This window comes from Argopecten irradians, chromosome 9, assembly GCF_041381155.1.
Source record: "Argopecten irradians isolate NY chromosome 9, Ai_NY, whole genome shotgun sequence".
In the NCBI taxonomy this organism is placed as follows: domain Eukaryota; kingdom Metazoa; phylum Mollusca; class Bivalvia; order Pectinida; family Pectinidae; genus Argopecten; species Argopecten irradians.
The window spans coordinates 18,076,623-18,100,920 of record NC_091142.1 but is presented as its reverse complement, the minus strand read 5'-3'; the positions used below and the strand labels follow the sequence as shown (position 1 = coordinate 18,100,920).

Sequence of the window (24,298 nt, the reverse complement as noted above, 5' to 3'; positions counted from 1 at the left end):
GAGTTATTTTCAATTCCGTGTTTTTCATGTAGGTCACGTATGATGTTTTCTTCAAACAATAATAATAATAATAAAAACTTAGAGCTAACGTCATTGTAACCAAATTGATATCAATACACGCAGATTTCTCTTATATGACATTTGTTGCTTGGTGTGGTTCACTTTTTTTCTTTTTTGTTTAGAAAAAGTGCATTAAAACTTTATTTTGATGCTTTGTTTTTGTTATTGCAGTACTTATTTTTACTGTTAGAACGATTAATAGCAAGTTTCGAAACTTCTAGTTTAGTCACATGGTATGTACCCAAATTGATACCCAGCAAGAAAAAATGTATAAATGTAAGAAAAGTTAATATATATGGATTTTTGTAATTTTACTGTATGAAAAGGGAATGAAGTTGCGGTCATATACTGAGTTATACTGAATATGATAACATCCTACTGTAAAATTTCCACAAGTGTTTTCACAACAGGCCTGCGCTAATCCAGTAGCCCCGCAAGACCACGTAATGACTTGCGTCATATTTTAATGATTTAAATTGAGTTTTCTGTGGCATTCACCTAAACCTATATTGTTCCAATATGTTATATATTTTTAATAATTGTTAAAAATTTCAATGTAAAATACTACAAACAAAATGGATCAATCAAGTTACAAGATGCTAGCAACAATCTAGATGGGGATATAACGCTATACAAAGAGCAATTTGCACTTGATTAAATAAAAAAAAAATGTGTGGAAACTATATTTTTTTTTCAATTTCTGTTTAGTGTTTTATATTTGAAGTTTCATTATTTCATGAAATTTTCTTTGAGGAGTCCTTACGCTTTGAAAAAAATTATTATAGTACAAATAGTATTTGCCGCACGACCACATTTCTATGGATTCACACGGTTCAGACCAAGTTATCAATTTCAAAGTTATGTTTCAGAGAAAAGAACAGAACTAGTTGCATAAAACAAATCATAGTTATCAATAAATGATGCATCTTTGGTGTCATCACTGAGAAATGAGGTAAACTTTATCAAAACAAATGTTTCAGCTATTTTCTCAATTAGGGTATCAATTTGGGTACAGTATCAATAAGTAATATAGGTCGTATACAAAGGATGTGAATTTCATAACCCATTCATTTCTGGTCCCCCAGAGAAGATGTAGAGTTTACGATAGGTGTATTTAGCTTGATTTAATGAATTTGCATAATAATATATCACATTTAATTACCATTATCAGCATGGTGACATGATGAATACGCTTATCTGGATATGAGTTCACACGGATATTTAAATGTGTATTACAATTGTAAAGGCGTTAATTGATACCATATTGGTATAAGGATTTTTCTTTGGTCCATTTTATGTATGTAAGAAATAAGTCTTTATAATAAGTCAAGTCGATTTCTGTGGTATTTCTGTGCTAGTAAATGACATCTTCACCTCACAAATATGGAGGTTTTACTGTGATTTCCCTTTATAGAAACAAAACACATCCATGGTCTTTAATGAATTAAAATATATTTTGTTCAGCCAATTGAAATGCTCGTTACACGCTGGAGTAGAGTATTATGAGATAATTCTTGAGCTATCCTATCAGCTAGTAAAGTTACAACCCCTGACAAGATATTGTATGTCAGTAAAAACTATGATGCAATTTCTCGCCAGGTGTCAAAATATCGATGTCATGAACAAAGAATTTATGACTTATCATTTAAAATGTATTTGCTTCAAATCTTTAATTTTCAACTTTAAACTTTGTCTTTTGATTATTTCCAGTTACTTTATAATTTAAATTGACATAGTATTGTCTTCGTTTAATGAAGGCTGTTGTTGATAGAGATATCCAGCCTTTCGAATAATTGAGTTTACATTTCATATTTTAAATCATATTATGTCCGTTCCCGTTATTGTATTTACTTCAATCTAATGCCAGGGTAAAGCCTCTGACGATTTAGGTCTTAATTGCATGATATCACTTTGAACGCACGGGAGTATTGCCATTTCCTACAGGATAATGAAGAAGAAATGAATCTGATAAAGGAAGCTATGACATTATGATTGTTGTTGATGTCAAATATTAAATCAAATTGCCAATTTTCTTATTTGAGGATTATTTAGGTTTATCAAAACAAATAAGCGTCTCCAAAGTCACAGAAAATGAATTAAGTCACTATTACCGAATTTATTGATATTTAAGTTTACTGTGCACTAAAGCGCTTATTTTAGCGAAGACATCGTGTTAGGCTTCAACCTCATTCAATATGTTACGTAAGTAATTGTAGGGTCTTTGACATGTTTAAAATGGATGACTTATAGTTACAAGTACATATTAAGCACGTATTTATCCGTGGCTATTAATGACTTTAATGTCGATATGATAAAAATGTATCAAATCTTCACGGGTTTCAAAAGATTTCTGAAAGAAAACAAACATTAGTATTACTGATATCAACATTTAAATGAATATTACAATATCAAGAACAAAAAAAATAACCGAACTAGAAAAATCAATGCAAGAATATTCTTGATTGATTGCCTTAAAATGCGAAAATAGCAAATTATTTACACCATATACGTGTGTGGTCTTTTCAAAAATATCCTTCATGGAGGAAATTTACACTCTTTCATATATATTCGCTGACGAAACACATTCTGTTAAACATAGTTCATCTAATAATAACAATATTCGTAACATTTGGCATATAAGAAAAACTTTTTAAGAGCCCATGTCAGTAACCGTTTATCTATGTCTATGTAAAGCATGGACAGTGCAAAAAATAAATTTCTTTGAAATTTGGGAACATGGGAGCATATGTTAATGTCTTCCCAAAAATGACTTATTAAGGTCATATGTCCCTTGTTACCATGGCAACGGCAAGATATATGCCTAAAAACAGTAAAACAAGGAAATTGATCACAATGTCCTAATAATGCATTGGATTGGAACGTTTCTTTTCTTAATATCAAGATATAGGACAACTTCATTTTTTCATAATTATTATTTATATGTGGTTGAAAGCATATTTTATATTAAATTTTCCATATTTTTTTTACTATAACTGGAATTTTTTTTATCTCAAAGACGCAACAAGGTTCAATTTTGACCTATTATGCAATAAATATAGCAAGATTTCGAATTTCCAAACAACTCATAAAAATTGATAGTTGAAAAATATAGAATAAAATATTTATTTCACGTAGTCAATAAATTAAAATTTGAACCAAAGGAGATAACTTGTGATGGAACAGTGGTGATTTGTGTCCACAAATTACCTCCCCTGGCGGAACTCTTTAGTCAAAAAGACTGCCAGAAAGTTTGAAGTTGCAGCAGATGTAAACATTTAAGGGACCAAAAACAGATTATTGTGAGCAGCAACAAAGGAACTGACTTAAACAACTGACTAAAGGTGATATAAAATACTTCTTGAATCATATTTACCAGTAAATATTAATTTGAGATATTTTGTGGTTTTTCACAACTGCAGTTGAATATTTTTTGAACACCTGTGGTCTGGAGAATTACTTTGCTTAATTTTCCTGTTAAAATTTGTTTGCAATAATTAAGACCTGCTATCAGAGATGAACTAAATTGAAATGTTAAATTGTAAAATCCCCTGGGTTGTGTTAACCGTTGTATCTACATTCTGTGTATTGACATTAAAAAAAATTCTTGACCATGACATTAACGGTGTTCATTGCCATAAATATTTATTTAAAAAGAATTATGTAAACAGAAATGTCTTCGCATACAATGTACATGTACAATGTTCAAGAAACTATACTGTATAGTGTATACATGTGTATGGGTTGTATGCTTTTCATGTTCTGTTTCATATCACAAATAGGCATACAACACGGAACTTAGGAGTTACAATTAAAAGTATTTGAAATAGCTTTGATTGGTAGATCTATTATACATGTGTATATAATAATTTCAATTTACTCATTTCACAGATATGCTGATTACCTCCACAGATCTACAAGAGAATGGATGATCAAAACAGTGCCGAGATTGAAGACTTTGTGAAGGAGGGGTATCACTTTGGGCCGTTTTCAGGTCACTCAGTGATAAGCAAAATAATTTGCATGAAGATACATTAGGGTCAGCTGCATATTGTGTGTTATTTAGAATATCCGATCTTTTCTGCGCTCGTGGTAATTTCAGAGATCAAAGGTCAAAGGGTGAAAATTCACATTTTCATTATTTAAGTCCTAATTAATTAAAAATTAGAATGTAGATAACGTTTTTTGCAGGTTTTGCCTGTAAATATAGGGTTTGTGAAGTTCAGTTCAGAAAACTAATAAAAAAATTCAAAAAGTAGGTCACAGTGACCTAGTTAAGCATTTATTCTATTTTAGCATTAAAACTTTGATATCTTTGCTGAAAAGTAGGATTGGTCACATGCATAAATTGGGTCATATTCAATGAATGGTATCATCTGTACACTAAGCATATGCTGTTTTCCCATGTTTAAAGCATAATTCTAAATCATTTAAACATGATTTATGAGCTTAATTTTAAGCAACGGCTTATATCATAGTTGGCAATATAAAATATATAAATATTACACTCCATAAACAATCCACAGGCTTATTTTAGATTGTGGCTCAATAGAAAAAAGATCTCCAAATCTTTTTTGTTGAAATAATTAATTTGGTTACACCAGCAAATCTAAACCACAAAAATGATTTAGAATCAACTGTCACCTCTATTAAATTACCAAAAGGACACTAACGATATATAAAAACAGGAGTTTATCGTTTTAATATCTCTATATTGATTCAGCTGGATTTCTTCTGTTTTCCCACAGACATCCTAAAAAATCTTAAGACACAAAGTCGTATAAGTTCCAAGGTTATTGTTAGAGTAAATTCAGGTTCCAGCATATTAATCTTTGGTACTCGACCAACAAAAAACAATGCAAAAAACTAAATGAAAAAAAAAGTTACACATCATACCTTAATCCTAAGAGTATTTACTTATCTAATATAACTCTCTTATGACTCATTAACTTCACATGGTTTCTTTTCATTTAATAAAATATTTTAATATACTATAAATATTTATATATAGTTTGAGACTGCAACATAATGTATTGAGGTTACTAATGGTCCATTATTCTCAATTGTATAGTGTAAACTCATTTTCTTTCATGTGCAATTTACTTTAGCAAATTTCGTGATCCCTGTAAATTTGCAAAAGTTTATCTCCGCATACTTGATTTGAAATGCAAATCACATTTGTATTCAACATGTTATGGACATCATCACTTGATCCAATTTTGCAGAAAAAAATTAACGGTGATATGTTTTTTTGCTTTTCATTCATGTTGAAATTATAAATTCATTTTGATATGCTTATTTTTTAGTGCTTATTTTTTAGTATTTTTTGTAAATACGGCATTCTTGCACTAATGCATATTCTCATTATCAATGAATGATTTTTTTTATATCTGACTGATTTATTATTAGCCAGAATCAATCCTTATCTTCATACCAGAGAGATAAACATATTCTAAACTTTGAAATTGTAATCTTTCATTTGTTTCATAATCAAATTTTGTTACAGTTTATCAAAAGATTTGATCAACTTGAAAACTTTACAGATTCTTTCATTTTCTACAACGAAAAACATCTAATAAAGCTTTTCTAAATTTCCTTCAAAATAATAGGCATGCGATAAGGTTACCCGAAGCCGAAAGCCAGGATAGACAATCCAGGAAAATACTGATTAAATCCCGTTCTCGTTTTGGTAATGTATTCCGCGACAATCCAATTTCAGAATAGTAAATCAGTTCTACCGAATGGGGTAGTTCAGCCAGGAGAAAATACTTATGAACCTTGAAAGGATAAGTGATAATGATCAATTTCTGAATAGCTATGCCGAGCGTAATAAAGACAGATATACTATGAAACATGGCAGGCAGAAGCTCAACAGACAGAATGACACTAATATACATAAATAGTAGGGAATAAAATCAGTATATTTCTGAAAAGTCATAAAGTACAAGAGAGCAGGTAATTGACAAGTAACTGTAAACGTGTCGAAAATTGAGTTTACCCGCAAGAAGACGATATTACTGTTTGTCGTCATATGTACATCAAGAAAAAAACAATATTCCATTCGTCAAAAGTGTAATTATCCATATTGTTGGTAAAATGTATCGATGGTACGTCTCATTTCAAAGTGTGTCCATGTATTGTTTTTCTAAAGTGAACACGTATTCCCTAGTGTAATGGTACTAAAAGCAAATGTGAGTTGTTTCAAGTTTAGTCGCCTCACAAAATAGTTCCATGAATCTCCATTTTGTAACACTGGTACCTGGGTTTGCTGCCTCAAAGTGTTTTATCATTTGAAAACATTCCAGAAAGTCATCAGAACTAGTTTCGTTGTAAACTTCGAGTCAATAACCGAACGCTCTTCAGTGTATTTTTCCACAAGCATTATAGTCATCAGTTACGCCATTCGGTGATATTCTGTCACAAAATGTCACTACTTGGGATAACCATTTCAAAGTTGCTTGAAAGTCCTCCCGGGTGACCGAACTCAAGACCAATTACATCTCGGTAATGAGCTTCACACAAAAGTCAAATCTTTCCTTTCCTGGATTGTCCTGATTCCATTCCCTACAAGAAGAAACCACTGAAACGTTTTAAATATTCATTAACACTCCAAAGTTCAGCTGTTCAAGTAAAAAAACCATATCAATCGTCTTGAAACTGATAAAATTGAAATGCACTTTTTAACGTATTTGATAACATGTTCTGTCGACTCTGTCGATGTAACTATGTATCCCTTCGTTGGTTCTGCGTTGTAGTTATGTACGTTACGCCTCACTCAATGACGTAAAACCATCATATTGACCCTTTGTAGCTGATTCAGATCTATGTAATCTGACAGTGAACACTATTACAAAGTGTGATATTTAAGGATACATAATACATCATATCACACAAAACCCTCGATGATAGTCATTTATCATGACCCGGTCGTAGGCTACAATTATCTCATAGTATTGCTAAGGGAGGTAATTGTGCACGAGTCTACGACTTAGGCACTATCACCTCATGAGACAATACTATGAGGCAATATCTGGACAATAATGGATTAAGTACATATTCCTTACATTTATAGAACGTTTGCCATTCGTCTTTTTTACATCCAAATAGAAACATTTTAAGAGACAACACGCAAAGGTATTTTTATATACATGTGTTTCATGTATGTGTTGCATTTTTTTTTAAATTTCAAACGATTAAAAAAAATATTAAAATTAGAACTAGTTAATTACATTTTGCAGGAGAACAACTTATTAAACTTTGTTAAAGATTCGTACTGTATTATTAAAACAAAGAAATAGTAGTTAACTATTGTGTTCTATAATCAAAGTCTATGTTCTCATATAACACTAGATAGAAAAAAAAAGTTTTAGTCATTCCAACCAGGGTAGCTATATTGAAATCAGACGCATTTTGCACTAAAAAATCCTAAATTTCTAATATTTTAACCTATTCATTATCAAAATTGATATTTTGAACCTAAATCTCAATATGAATTTCCAAACCAATGTCATGGTTATCTAGGAATAATTACCTGTCAGAAAACATTTTTTTTTTTTACTTTTGAAATTCATAATTAGCCAGCCAATCAGCGACCGGGTTAAAATTCTATCCTGGGCTCAATTTTGCATACACAGGGGCCATTTTAATGGTCATTTTTATTAAGTTGGTTGTTCCCTATATCATAACTCTTGGAATATCGCCGATGATACTATTCGGAATTATCAATTATGTATTACTATGTTTTTAAACAAAACCATTTAGGTCAACGTACATGTATGTTTGTACAAATAATAACACCACTCCAATTAACACTTGTCAGGTAGACGCTTTATGACCACATATTCAGCAAGGGAATCAACATCTGTTCTTCAGCACTTCTTCTGAAGATTATAAACAGAAAGATAACAAAATGTAAATACATTCAGTCATACGTTTGACAAGAAGGTAAGCAGACACATATTGCTGTAAAAATAATTTTAGTTTACACACACCAGAAGTGATGTCGAGCTTATCATTTTTTTTGTTTTTGTTTCAGATACTATGGCCTTAGTTCTAGCAATACTCGTGGTTTTTTGTGTTATTAACGAAGGTAAGTAATACCATCGAAGTGCAAAATTGTGAAAAGGGCATAAATATTGATAACCCATATATAACAAATAGATAACATGTATAGAAATTATTTAAAAAAATATATATTTTGAAATTAGTCTCATTGTTTTCATACCTTTAGCTCATTAATGTCAGATAATTACAAATGTTAAATATTACACTAGCTGTTTCAACTTAAATAAAACAATAAGTTTTACAACATGCATTATATTTAATATACACTGTCTATCGACCAACATGTACAGAGACCGGACAAAAGTATTTTCATAATTTTACTACATAATTTAATCAGTAATCATCGGTTTGTTGTTTAACACATTTTCATCTGACCGTTGGAAAACATTTTGTAAACCTCGTAGAAAATATTTGTATAAATTCTGTCACTTATTTTAAGATACATTTAATGATATATGTATGATCACTACAGGAGTTGCCTCCCCTCCGTCGTGCTTTTCATGTTCCGGTATCACCCAGGCACGATACTGCGATTTCTATACTCAGTGTGATGAAGGGGAAGTAAGTAGTTTGAAGTCGTGTTCAGCTATTTAACTGAAAACATTTTAATGGTAGGTTAACTCTGGTAATATACATAGACTTATATTGTATCGTAAGATTGAATATTACGTGATTTTATTTGGTATGCTTGATTGCATGTGTTTATATTCCTACTTTTACGGTATATTTTCACTTCTGCTCTTATTTTTTTCCCTTATATTCCATCCTGATACCTAATTACTTGTAGACTTTTTTTGGAATTTTGGGACTGCAGCTCTTTTTTGCTAACGTAGTTATTTGCATTCCACGTCAAAGTTCCTATAAGATGTCTATACTTCGTGTATTACAAATTTTGTTTGTAAAGAAGTATTTCTATGGTCCCCAGAAGATAGTTATAACCATGTTTTACAGTACTTTTTTAAATGTTGTCAGAACCAGTGCGAATAACATGGTGTTTGTTCATGATGTCTGTCGTGTTTGAGTAGTTTTCGATCATTTGAAATTGTTGTTTCACTATAACAACCACATGTTTCCATGCCTATTGTCACGTCACTTACTCATTTGCAGATGATCATTATTGAAAGGGATCCTAACATTTAAAGGATGAGTGTGAATTTGGGCCCTCTGGTGGCCATGACCGATAAGCATAATGGTTTGCTTACAGATACCCGGGGGTTAGGACATCATCATATGACGTATGAGTCCCTTGTGAGTTAATGGGGGTTAAACAGGAGGGGCATTTTTCTGTTTTGTCCCGTTTTGTTCGAACCAAATTATATATTTGAATTATTTTTTATGAATTATAATGCATTTATGTGTTTAAATTTAAAGATTTTGGAAAATATAACTTAGTGTCAAAAAATAGGTCACAGTGACCTAAATTTTTTAAATGTCAATTATTTAAGAATAAAGTTCATCTGGTGTTATAATATACCTGAAAAATGCTATATACATTATATTATATTGCATTGAGCAACATATTTGTATGTTATAAACTTAGGCAAAGAATAATTTGGGTTAGAAAGGATTGGGGAGGGGGAGCTATAATAAAATGGATTTTTTGATGCTGTTTTGTAAAGTTGACAAATTCTTTGGTTCCATAGTTTCTTGACTGTTGAGGTGTGTAGATCTGTCGTTGAAATGATGATTGACTCTGATGTTTTTGTCGACATTTTATTCTTTAGTACTTCATATGTTACAGAGTCATGATTGATATGTGGCCCAAACTGGGACCACACACAAGGTGTGTGCTCCAGGATAGCTCCCTCTCTCTCTAGCCCTGTCTAGCTGTCTCCGTGATATATATCACTGGTCAGCTCTATTTATAATAGTTAGTACATATAACATGATCTATAGAGCAGGTAGGTTTACACATCAGTATTTGGCCATAATATCTAATACCTGATACGTAGAGCAGGGGGGAGGGTGAGGGTTATTTTTATTTTGAAAACTTTAAAACACCAATAAATGTTTTTGCTTATGTTCAGAGGGTCATGTACAACATTCAAAAATATGATTTGGTTCCGACAAAACGGGGCAATACAGAAAATTGCCCCTCCTAACCCCCGGGTACCTGTAAACAAAAAACAATGCTTATCGGTCATGGCCACCAGAGGGCCCAAATTGACACTCATCTTTTGTTTTGAATGAAGCGTACTTCAGTCACATGCACACACCATACAGAAGTTACTATGAAAATGTTTATTTAGCAAAAAGTAAAAAGTAATGCTTAGATCATTCCATATTTCCATGCATGGTTCATGAAATGTGGCTACGTCACAACAATAATCTTGAACTCTTTGCACTGACTACAGTTTGGTTTCTATTTTTATCATAATTGTATGTTTCATTTCTTACAATACACTCTACAAAGAGTGATATTATTAGTTCAACTATATATCGTTATTTCTTTGAATAACTTTATTTTCATCAAACAGGTTTGCTTTGTGGAAAAGACTGAAAATCAAAACGGTCACTTCAAATATACATCTGGATGCATGCACAATTCGGTAAATATGTTATGCTTACATTTCCATCAGTTTTATTGCCTGCGTAGCAGAGTTAATGTGACGACTTACAGTATATCTTAAACCGAATACAATCTAGTTGTTTTCGTGGTATTAACTCTACGTCTAACTGTGATATGTCTTGCCTATCCATTGCATCATTTAATACCTTTTTATACTATAGATAACTTTACATTAGTTTGTAAGTGAGTGTTTACTTCTTGTTTGCCATTTACCGAATAATAAACCGCGATATCTTATATTTATGTTGAATGTATTATTTTTTTTGTTCCATTTTGTTTTTAGAGTTATTCCCTTTTGATGTAACCTCTGGTTGTGTTTAGAACTCCCTTACAAAAAGTAAAAAAAAACATACCTTTATCTGATAACAATATGATGTTTTGTTTAACCTTTGTATGAATTATTTTGGTTCTGTGATTATGCATATGTAGATATTTTCATAAGATGGATTATCAAAATAATTCAAATACGCAATCATCATTTTGATAATTTCCTTTCTTTTCGCCTACTGCGCTAACTATGAAAACCTTTTTTTACTATTCCCAAATTTGTGTCTCTACTTTTCCATTCATCCGATTACACATTGAGTGTTATGTTTCATTTTGAATTCCAACGTAGATATTTATGCTTATTTGCCAATTTTCAGACATGTGAAACATTAATCAACGATGGTTCAACTGACCGAAGTTCTTCAATACACGAACATAGCGTCTGTCGCGACTGTTGCCATGGCGACATGTGTAACAACAAAGGATGTGGTGACCATGGTATATTCCAGATATTAACCATCATCTTATTATGTAGATAATGTTAACCGTAATGCATATATGCTAGATATCGCAAAGTAATTGTATTTCAATATCATGGTAACAGGGCCGTCCAATACCAGGGGGCCATACTGCTTCCAATGTGACCACTTGTCGGATCCAAGTGAATGTGATCACGTGACGATCTGCGATATTAATGAGGTATAGTTAAGATAAAGTGGAAAGATTCAAGTTACATTTTCTTTTGAAAAGTAAGCTGTTCTATAAATATTAATCATAATGAACTATGGATTCTACTCATTTTATATGGCATGCACTCGGGATTTAAATGATTCCACACCGTTGAGCCTGTTTTTTGATACCAATATGCTTTTCCAATATGTCTTTTGGTGACATTCGATAGGTATGTGGAGTTGTGGAAGAAATTTTCCAGCACTATATTAAAAATTTGGTCATCAGAAAAAAAATGACTTTACACCAGAGCAGATCCTTATATTCTATTTATTGATACATTTTACTTAGGTTCACTTAAGAAATTCTCATTATGTTTTTAAATGTTAAAAGAGATATTCATTAATGTTTTGCAATATATTCAGCCAATTGTTTGTTGCAACATTTGAAAGGTCTGCCTCTCTCCTATTTGAATTTCTTTATAATCAGACACAACAACGCCCTCAACACAAACAACTCCATTGGTAACCACAATAACACCAGCCATCTTATACAGAGATTGTAACGACCACTACAGAGCCGGAAGTGTTAAGTCGGGTATTTATACGATATCCCCTGATGACGTCAATACCTTTGACGTATACTGTGATATGGAAGATGGTGACGGCGGTTGGATCGTCCTCCAACACAGATTCGACGGATCAGTACTGTTCAACAGGTCGTTTTCTGACTACGAGAACGGGTTCGGACGGTTAGACGGTGAATTCTGGTTAGGTCTAAAGAAAATGTATATTTTAGCTCATTCTAATCTTAGAGTACGGTTTAATCTTCAGGCGTTGAATGGGACATGGTTAGCACTTGAGTATGGACAATTCTCCATCTCTAACGCTAGTTTACAATACACTCTTCATGTGGCAAATCATACAGACGGATTCGCTGCATGCTCTTTTGGATACAACAATGGTCATAGGTTTGCTACATATGACAAAGATACAGAGAACTGTGCTAACAGTCGTTTCGGTGGTTGGTGGTATAATCATTGTACATATTTCAACATAAACGGGCATTTTGGATTGAACAACGAACGCGGAGTCACTGAATATTGTTCACTTGGAAGATACATTAGATTTCAAAAAACGCTGATGATGATTCAATAATTTAAACCAGTTTAGATACGTGATAGGTATTTCCGTTTTTGAAGTCCTATATATGGTTATATGACACACTTTTGTTCCTCATTCTAATCCACATATCGTAATTAGATTAGACTGCCTGCGGAGATGCATTGGTCACAAAGGAGAAGGTACGTTAAGACTCGAATATGGCCCCAAAATTAATTCTCCAGTAAAGAACAACATATTTTGCCATATAACTGTTGAATACATTTGCTAACACATTACATCCCGAATATATCTCGCATGTGCCAATTATGTTCACTATGACGTCATCAACAGGCAGTTTCCCGCCAATTTTCACAAAAATCCTTAAAAATCATACTTTTTGAGTGGTTTTCTCTAAAAATGAATGTGGCCGCCTTCGTGGAGCAGAAAGAGATTTTCACACGTTGTATATCGTGTATTTACGCATATCCATGCAAAATATAAAGTTGCTCCAAGGTGGCGACCAAATCCATTTCAAGCCTTTTCTAACCTAAAGATGATGAATTTCTAGCAATATTTGGCGAGAAGAGGAAACTCATCAATTTGATGACGTCATAGGTGGAGCACATCGTGTACTTGGTTACAAAAAGTTATGTTTTGATGAATGGCAAGTATGAGAGTATTTATTGATGTGAAATTGATGTGGATCAGAGTTAATATTTTTCGGCCTGAAAAATTAAGGCCAAATACTGGTCCTATCGTGTCTACTCCTTTGCGACGATACTAAATAAGATACTACCTACTAATGAGCCACACAACATTTGGACGTTGGTAGTTTATTATTTGCTCATATTTAAACATAAACCAGTCATTTTGTCGAAATGGTTACTTGGAAGTATTATTTAGCTTTTGGTATAAAGGTATGGTCACTTTAAACCTGCCACTACCTAGTACATGCAAAGCTCATGCTCGAGCTAAAAATAGACATTAGGTAAGTTGTCGTGTGACATGTTATTGATTTCCCATCCAAAGCAGATTGCCGTTAGTAGTCTATTTCATTGTTCGCATGCTAAAATATTCCTTAATAGGACATCTAAAAGTTGCGAACATTAAAGCGTATTAAATTTAATTACTAATCTATTCCGACTCTTTCACTAGTTGACGTGACACAATATACATTGTATACAATTTATACGGGATATGAATAAAGTGTATCGTTTATTATAAGGACTTTTTAAATAATTTAATTTCATATGTTACACTCATTTCTATAGGTTATATCGTTTAGGTTATTGTTCCATAGACCGAAAGAATGGCACGTCAAGTATTATGACGTCATTCATCCAGAACGGTTTCGCGGGGAATTTAAACGCGGCGCAATTATTTGCCAAACTGAATTATTGGATATATCAAAGCGCCTCAACTTCATTTGTTTTATTGTAAAAGTAAGTAAAATCACGAGAATATATGCCTAATTAGTACCTGATTGAGTTATATTTTGAATTAAATTCTAAGCATTATTCTCAATATCTGTTGGGGTTATGAAGTCAGGGACAAAAAACGGACGGACATTCTTCATAGACGCTTCGCGTCTAAGAAGAATTTCCTTACGTGTAATTTCATTTATTTGACATCGTATGTAATTCAAAATTTATATTTTATATGACAAAACCAAAGATGTATTGCTTGTTCAAGCAGACCTTGCAGTGATTCGAATACTGAACCTTAATACGCGGTATGAATGATACTGAATAAAAACATTTTATCAATCACGTTTTTCTCATTTTTCTGCATGAGCGCATTGAAGTACAACTTTTTTTAATAGGATTGCAATATATTTTACTACACTGAATAAATGAGCCATAGTAAAAGTTGGTCCTCTGATGCGCTCTATGTGAAAAGTGGATTTTAAGGCGGGAAAACCCCTACTAAAAGTAGCAAATCGCAGTTTTGCCCTTTCGAAATTACTCAACAACAAAGAGTTAATATGACTCTGATGTCTTTTATGTAATTGGGTGTGGCTTAATTAAACATATAAGTGCAAAGTCTTACCAACGCAGGGAATGATCTTTACAACGATAGCGTTGCCAGAACATGACAATCACACCCGTTAGAATGAGCATTTGAAATATGAGTTTTAAGACGATTGGTTTTTCATATGAATATAAAAACAACAAAACCTTAAAAAAAACATTTTATGTATCTATAAAATATGGAAAACGTTTCAGTTTTTCCTACTTGTACGGTTAGGGTTGACAATCCAAGAAAGGAAAAAATGATTTTTGTGTTCAGCTCATAACTGAACCGACGAGTCGTACACAATCCCTCCCTTGGAAATACTATGAGATAATTATACCATCTCGACTGGGCGATAATAAATAAGTTCCATCAAGGGTTTTGTCAAATATGATGCATTATATAGCTTTTGAATATGTAATGTTACATTTTCAGATTATATATAAATGAATTAGCTATACAGATTTAATCTGTTTTTTTTACGTCATTGGGTGTGGCTTAAAAAAACGTATAAAATACAACACTCAACCTACGCAGATATAGATAGTTACATCGGCAGAGAGTGTTAAAAAGAGTACTTGAAATTAATCAGTTTCAAGACGATTGATATTCCATTTAAACACTGCAAAACATTATTGATTTGAACGACTGAACTTTGTGTTTATAAATATGGAAAACGTCTCAGTTTTTTCTGTTTGTACGGAATGGAATCAGGACAATCCAAGACAGGAAAAATTTGATTTTTGTGTGCAGTTGCTGACGGAGTTGTCGTTGGTGGTCAGTTCGATCTTACTGGAAGGTTTCCAAACAACTTTGAAATGGTTATCCCAATTCGTACTGTTCTGTGACATAATATCACTAAATGGTGTAGCGGACGATTATTTTGCTTGTGGAAAAGTACACGGAAGAGCGTTCGGGTATTGCTTCGAGGTTTGTAACGAAACCAGTTCTGATGATTTTCTGGAATGTTTTCAAATGATTAAACACTTTGAAGCAGCAAACCCAGGTACCAGTGTTACAAAATGGAGATTCATGGAACTGTTTTGTAAACCGACTGATACTACGAACATTTGCTTTGAGTACCATTACACAAGGGAATACGTGTTCAATTTAGAACAACAATACATGGATACACTTTGGAATGAGACGTACCATCGATACATTTTACCAGCAATAGGGATAATAACACTTTTGACGAATGGAATATTGTTGTTTATTCTTGCTGTGCATATGTCAACAAACAGCAATGTCTTCTTTTTGCGGGTAAAGGGCTATATTCGACACGTTCACTGTTACGAGTCAATTACCTGCTCTACTGTACTTCATAACTTTTCAGACATATACTGATTTTATTCCCTACTATTTGTGCATTCTAGTCATTCTGTCTGTTGAGATTCTGCCGGCCATGTTTCATAGTATATCTGTGTTTATAACGCTAGGCGTAGCTATTCAGAAATTGATCATTATCACTTATCCTTTCAAGGTTAATGAATATCTGAGACCTGGAATAATTATTACGTACGTATATTTTTTTCTGATTTCTATTGTAGTGATATCGTATTTTCCGGCTCTGATAGTTTTTTTAACATTGAAACAATGGATGTACAGTCTAAAGAAATATTTAACAAAGACATTACAACAATGTCCCTTCGTTTGTCGACAGGAACAGATAACGAATGGATGCTGGTATATAATAACATAAGTGTCTTACAAGGAAACAACCAACTAAATGAAAAAAAAGACCTACGAAATGGCCCCTGTGTATACAAGATTGTTCTCAGGATATAATTTTAATCCGGCCGCTGATTGGCTGGCTAATCTTAAATTTCAAAAGTAAAACTGTTTTCGAACAGGTAATTATTCCTAGATAACCATGATATGAATTTAGAAATTCAGATTGAGAGTTAGATTCAAAATATCAATATTGATAAGTAATAGGTGAAAACATTAGAATTTCATGATTTTTCAGTGTCGAATGCACCCTATTTCAAAATTGGCGGATCGCCAGCTGTCAATCAAAACTGCTAGGTACCGCCCCCTTTTGCACGTGACCTTAGCCGCCAATTCGAATGCTCCGACATGACAGCCATTTGTTTACGTCAACACTGTAGACTTGTGGAAAATACGGGTAAGCGTTGGTGTTGGGAAGCAACAATCGACATCCTGATAAATTTGTTGGAAATGCTTTGTTAAAAACCCTTTCCTGAACCTGGAAGATCGCTGGAAAAGTGGATAAAATCGCCCGAGGCAACAGCTGATGTTCTGAAAGCACGTCTACGTGTGTGCACATGTGTTCAAAGGTAAAAACTGTTGTGCATATGTCATATTTTATACAGATAAACAAGAAATGTTAGTTCTAAATTTATTACTATCAAGACCTTCTGATTTTTGAAGGTATAAAGTCGGTAACGTGTGTGGCCGTGACCGAACTACCTAGCTAACGATAGGCCCAGAGTGTACAATACCAGAGACTAGACTAGTTATTAGATACATACATGTATGATTTAGACACAGGCGTCTGCTTCCGGTTTGATAAAAATATAATAACCTACCCCTACTATATGAACGTCCATTTCCAAAACCAGATGCAGACGCCTGTGGTTTAGACGAAAACATTTTTCTGTCAGTATGGCCTTGTTATATGTGTATGCATGGTCTATATTCAATGTACGATTGCCATACGTACTTTTGTACATTAATGCCATTCTAACTCCAATTTTGTTTAAAAAAGTCAAGTGCATGTATAGCCTAGTGACTAGATAAAATCAAGAATGCATTATCAATACTAGAAGTTTCACTCCCTATAAAAATGCACTAAGTACATGTAAGTACATACATTAATATTTCTAACACACTGAAATCTTTACATATATATGGCATTTAAGTTTCTGATTAGTGTAAGATGAAAAAAAAACTTAGTGCCCCTTATAATATTAAAGTCGCTTGAAAGTAATTATTTGAACTCTTACACTAGATACTGTACCGCCACATAAGTATTTTGAGGGGTAGAAGACTCTTGCCTAACTATCCTAACCATTGACGACTTAGTTACACCATAGTTTCACCTGAATAGTTCTTAAATCCTCTAAGAAACAACCAGGATTCCAAAATACAGATACAAACTTAGACATTTATTAATAAGACACATAAATAAAGGTTCACAATATCAGCAATATTTCAATATTCATGTCACCTATCTCTTAAAACACTGAAAAACATTACTCTGAAGATTCCATTCCATTCCAATTTTGTCTATCATTGACATCTTCATTACAATCTAGGACATTTTAGACTTCACAAGACATCAATAAATAAATCTAATCCAATAACAACTGAGCCTAACTAACCAAAACGAGAACGGGATAACAGATGTTCATCAGATTACAAAGTATTTCCAATAATGCTTCTCAGTACACCAAATAAATTCCTAAAATTAACTCAGGAACTAAATCCATCCCACACAATCACCTACATGTAACTGTACACCAACATTACAAGCTCACTGAGGAAATCACCTCTCTGTCCATCGCTACACACTAACAACAACAAACAACCGACCTCGGACACAGACAGACGCAGACTGACTGGTTTCAAAGATCACGTCATCTATAGAATATAAGCACGTGAAGCGATTGCTGGATTCGCTGGAAATTGCTGGATCACTCGCTGGATAATCTCTAACCAACATCAATAATCATACAAAACAATGTTTATCTTCTATAAACATTAATACACGTAATATAACTCTAATAACTCACTTTTCCTTCACATCACACGTTCAAAACATCGTCTGCAACAACCGGAAGCACTAGCAATACAAAATACGAAACTAATTATAAGCTATCGGCTAGCTCCGCAGCTGTCATAACAATAATGGCTGCGCCCTGTAGCAGAAACATGTGCTTCAATACATCGATTACTTGACATCTTTACACAATAAACAGACCTCGTAAGTAATCAGTTATCAGTAATAGCATCTATCTATCTATCAACCGTAAGTGATGCATCCTTATCATAAATAGATTTAACTGCATACACTGACAAAACATCGTGTTGTCACATTACCCCCCTCTTAACGTGTTCAATGTCCCCATGAACACGAAATATAACAAAAAATTAGATGTAGCTAGGAGTAAAGCACTGGCATATAGGACTACACAAAATTACAAATGAGTCCTAGTTTTAACTGAAACTGATGAAGAAAACAATACAAATTATTGTTACATTGTATACATGTATCTCACTATCACTTCCTCAATACAGGTAATTATTTTAACTTGGCGGCAATTATTTTAACAGTGCAGTTATCAATTGCAATTGACAGTTGATGTAAAAGTGAGCCTCATATATTTCCATTAAAAGTCTTTTCACCACCAAAATTGTTCTTTCTTGTAGGAATCCAACCAGTAGCAGCAGTTTTCTCTCCAGTGGAGTTATGTGTACCAAAGGTTCCACCATATGCATGTTGTCCAAAAGAAAAGTCACTGGAATGACTAAAGTCATTTCTCCCTCGGTACCATTGCTGTCCATACATGGAATTTCCTTGTCCTCCTAATCTTTGACCATCCATATTACAATTATAAGACTGATTTCTCAATGGGCAATTACGGGAAATATGTCCAACTTCATTACAGGTGTAACATCTTCTGTCATTCATATTTTTGTGGGCATCTTGTTCATCCTACTCGTAATTTGTTCACATGCCTTCACCAATATATCTTTCATTTCATCATCAACTCCCTCAGTCTTCTGACTTTCATTACTGACTTCAGTTCTCTGTTTATTCTTCTCCTTACTTACAGTATTCACAGCCCTGACTGAGTTATGGTTCTTGATCATGTCCTCATCTTCCCATTCATCTTCACTTGCATCTGAGCATTGTTCAACTTCAACTTTTCTCATCTTTCTGGCATTCTGATCATCATCTTCTACTCTACGATTAGGCATTCTCTTCGTTTCTATATAATTCACAACATGGAATACAGCTTCATCAATGTTCTTAGAGTCTTTATGAAATTCGACTTCAAAACTTGCCTTTTCATTGTATACACCATCAAAGAATTTTCTGAGTAAATCTTCAGTCCTATTATATGTATCTCTCCTTTTATGAGCTTTATCATACAGTCTCTTAAGTTCGGCTGCATATTCCTCTACAGACTCACTAGGTTTCTGATTTCTTCTGCTAAATTGAGCTGCATAGGTTTTCGAAGACTCAATCACTCTGTATCTGTTATTAAGTTCTCGTACCAGTGTTTTATAGTTGTTACGCTCCCGTTTAGTAAGTTGATCAAACACAAAGTCTCCGGCTTTCCCCTGTAGTCTAGGTAATAGCTGATCCAGACGTTCCTCGTGTCCCCATCTACATCTGTCGGCTACAGTCTCGAACCTGCTTAACCATATCTTCCAAGTCTCTTTATCTGTGAAAGGTGGAAGTCTAGAGTTGGTATTCCTTCCTGATCTGAAGCCATAGACATATCCACTCTCTGAATCAGTGTCTGTAGAATATCTGGAATTACCATTTTCCCTCCCCTCTTCATCTGAATAAGATGAACTAATCTCACTGTAAGATCGATAACGGGAAGTTCTGGCAGATCTTCTTGGACTCCTCCCTCTAGGATGATCCAATTCCCTGGAAATGTATCCTTGGGTCTTCAAAGTTTCATGCATTCCTGTCACTGCCATTTTAATAGCTGTCAAACTGGTTTCAAATGTGGACTGCATGGCCATCATGGTTTCTGCCAAACACTTCAAGGTCTGGTTCAATGGTAAACCTTCTTCATTCCCTGTATCTTCAGTATTAATTTCTTTAGGTTTGTGAGAAAGAGCAATCCCTGCTGTCCCATGATCTTCATCAGTTGTAATGTCAGCTACAGCAACATTTTCTTCATCAGAAACATCTGTAAATGGGTCAGGTTGTCTTCTCCTGGATTGTCTGGTTCTTTTCCCAGGCATCTTCAAGGATTTTTGATGCTCACTGCCAATTCAGTGGAATTGTTTAGGACACTGAAAACACAGTTTGTCCAAATTTACACCATTTCACTAGTGAAACACACCAGCTTTATGGAAATATGACACCACTCTTCATCAGTACGTGCCAATACTGATTTGAGGAAATTTACCCACTTACTAGTGAAACACACTAGTGTATGGAAGTTTGATACCCCTCTTTACCAGCACGTGCCAATGCTGATATAAGGAAATTTATATAACCCACTTTGCCAGTGAATACACACTAGTCTGTGGAAACATACAAATATGTAATGAATCTTCTAAAATCTTCTAATGCAACTTCTCATATGATATACATCCAGTCTTCGGTAAACAATCTACTTCTTTTATATAGGTAATACTTCAAATTCAGGATCTATGTCTCAAAATTCCAATTATATGATATGTCAGCTCTCGGATGTCTCATTTCTATCACCCGATGGCTGGCTTGTTACATCAACATCCAGTCTCTAAATAAATAAACAAAACAACATTTCGGACTAAGTAATATTTCTACTGAAATTTGTCATTTCTTACATTTCACGTTTGCCTTAGAAAATACATGGTGTCTGTATCAAAATAATCTGCCAAGAGCCTAAACCTCATTAGCACTTAACAGTTAGAGCGATACATATCAGCTATTAACTCAAAATATGTGGACCTCAATCACATATCTGGCTAATCATAATATTTGACATTCCATAATTTCTAACAACAAATCACAAAAATCTTCACATTTCCACTTTCCACCTTTAGTCCATATCAAAAAAAAATATTGTACATCATCACATGTCAACAGTAAATGCTGATGATATAACGTCCTCTATTTCTCAAAAATCTCATATTCTCAAGAAAAACCACAAATTCAAGTTCTGTCTTCTCATTTCACAGAACCTCAATATCCACAAAGCTTCAATATTCACAAAACCTCTAAATCACTTATCTCCATTTCACATAACTTCTCAATATTTCTCATAACTTCTCTTCACTTTGTAAAAAATAATAAACACTTGTTATACACCAGCAGTCTATATAAACCTCCGCAGCATATAAGTAATATGTAAAACTGTGGCCATCAGCTCTACATCACTTAATGCAGGTTTAACTACAAAGTACATCACTGCTTTATAACCACATAGCTGTCCCAAAATACATGTATAGTTGGTTCACATTTTCTTCATAATTTCTTCACAGAAAACCAACTCCACATAAAAAAATGGACTTATGTATTACCTATATGTAAATTATATCACACCATTTGACAGGCCTCAGTTGTCAGAATGATAATGACGCAAAGGCTTACACATACAGTATACATGTCGATAAGCATTACTTATAACTTTCATAGGCATATATACATACTCAACCGATACATTAAAAAAAAATCATGTACCTTCTCCATAAACATATATATATACAAAAATAAATACTTTCACTCTGAAAGGTTGAATAGTACAGTAGATCTATATACCAATTGATATAAACCATATGTCGTCTACAGTACAGGTATCACCAAAAAAAATTAATTAAAATACACCAAAAATACTAGAATCTGCACATACATGTACTGAGTATACATGTTTTGGCAGGGGCGACTACCGCTATGACCAAAAATATTATTATACCAAAAGCCTAAATACTATGGGGGACGACCACCAGTATCATCAAAAATATGATTAAAAAAACCAAAACACCGGCGGGGACGACCGCCGCTGCCACCAAAAATAACCAGTGGTAGCGCGGCTACCGCCACATAAGTATTTGAGGGGTAGAAGACTCTTGCCTAACTACCCTAACCATTGACGACTTAGTTACACCATAGTTTCACCTGAATAGTTCTTAAATCCTCTAAGAAACAACCAGGATTCCAAAATACAGATACAAACTTAGACATTTATTAATAAGACACATAAATAAAGGTTCACAATATCAGCAATATTTCACCATCTCTCCAAACATACTCAAGATTCCATTCCAACTATCAATTGACATCTTCATTACAATCTAGACTTCACATCAATAAATAAATCTAATCCAATAACAACTGAGCCTAACGTAACAGTAACAGATGCATCTTTACAAAGTATTTCCAGCTTCTCAGTACCAAATAAATTCCTAAAATTAACATGAATAATCCCATAAATCCATCCCCACACATATAAACTACATGTAACATGATACACAAACATTACAAGCTCAGGAACTGAGGAAATCACCTCTCTGTCCATCGCTACACACTAACAACAACAAACAACCGACCTCGGACACAGACAGACGCAGACTGACTGGTTTCAAAGATCACGTCATCTATAGAATATAAGCACGTGAAGCGATTGCTGGATTCGCTGGAAATTGCTGGATCACTCGCTGGATAATCTCTAACCAACATCAATAATCATACAAAACAATGTTTATCTTCTATAAACATTAATACACGTAATATAACTCTAATAACTCACTTTTCCTTCACATCACACGTTCAAAACATCGTCTGCAACAACCGGAAGCACTAGCAATACAAAATACGAAACTAATTATAAGCTATCGGCTAGCTCCGCAGCTGTCATAACAATAATGGCTGCGCCCTGTAGCAGAAACATGTGCTTCAATACATCGATTACTTGACATCTTTACACAATAAACAGACCTCGTAAGTAATCAGTTATCAGTAGTAGCATCTATCTATCTATCAACCGTAAGTGATACATCCTTATCATAAATAGATTTAACTGCATACACTGACAAAACATCGTGTTGTCACAATATGTACATATATACTGTTCTGTCTCCGATAGTAATTTTAAGTAATTATGTATGTAATTCCGGAACCTGGTTAACCGGATTTTAGTTTGTTGTATATCCGGATTTTAGTCCGCATTTAGTCCTCATCTTTGTTCTTCCGGTAAAACGGCATGGTCGTCGATTGTGTTTATGGTGGAAGTTTATAAGCAATCCCTTGCTAAGGCACGGTGTAAGTCTATTACAAATATGTTTATATAAGACGAAAATAAGTCTTATTGTCATGTCATGTCAGTCGAGTAGCTGTCAAACAATAGTTTGTGCAGAATTGCCAACTTGATGTTGGATATAACGAAGTCTATTTTTAGTAACAGTAGCGAGTGGAATCTGAATTTGGCATAATTAAGAAATGTATATCTATTTAGACCTATACATTGACATAGTGGTACCTACATATGTATGCTACATCTAGTTTATAGATAATCAGTCGATTATTAGTTGCGGTCAGATAATTCGCGTTTGTTTGTATAATAATGATATAGTCATGATATGTAACGGTTAATTGTATAATGTATAACCGGGAACATACAGAATTGTACATGTAACTAAAGTGTGTTTTTTGCATGTTGTAGTTTTTCACCATTCGTCATAATGAAAACTTGAGAACTGAAGTGACTGGTTTTGTTATGATTTGGTTAGCTGTCAAGACAAATGAAAAAACCGAAATAACAAGGATGGCTACACCTTCGAACCCCCTGGACCAGGGACTTTCTAGTACTGAATCGCTGCACCAGCAAACAGACTCCACTGATATGTTGGACCAACACAC

At 33.7% G+C, this 24,298-nt stretch overlaps 1 protein-coding gene across 1 annotated transcript; it reads left to right on the top strand.

The window, feature by feature from the left end:
* The first annotated feature begins 7,762 nt into the window (after window positions 1–7,762).
* On the top strand, window positions 7,763–13,102 carry LOC138330583 (microfibril-associated glycoprotein 4-like). Its single transcript, XM_069278145.1, has 7 exons — window positions 7,763–8,146; window positions 8,594–8,682; window positions 10,599–10,670; window positions 11,335–11,455; window positions 11,562–11,656; window positions 11,859–11,937; window positions 12,116–13,102. The coding sequence occupies exons 1-7, from the start codon at window positions 8,098–8,100 to the stop codon at window positions 12,781–12,783; spliced, it is 1,173 nt and encodes a 390-aa protein (XP_069134246.1). The 5' UTR covers window positions 7,763–8,097; the 3' UTR covers window positions 12,784–13,102.
* Window positions 13,103–24,298: the final 11,196 nt, after the last annotated feature.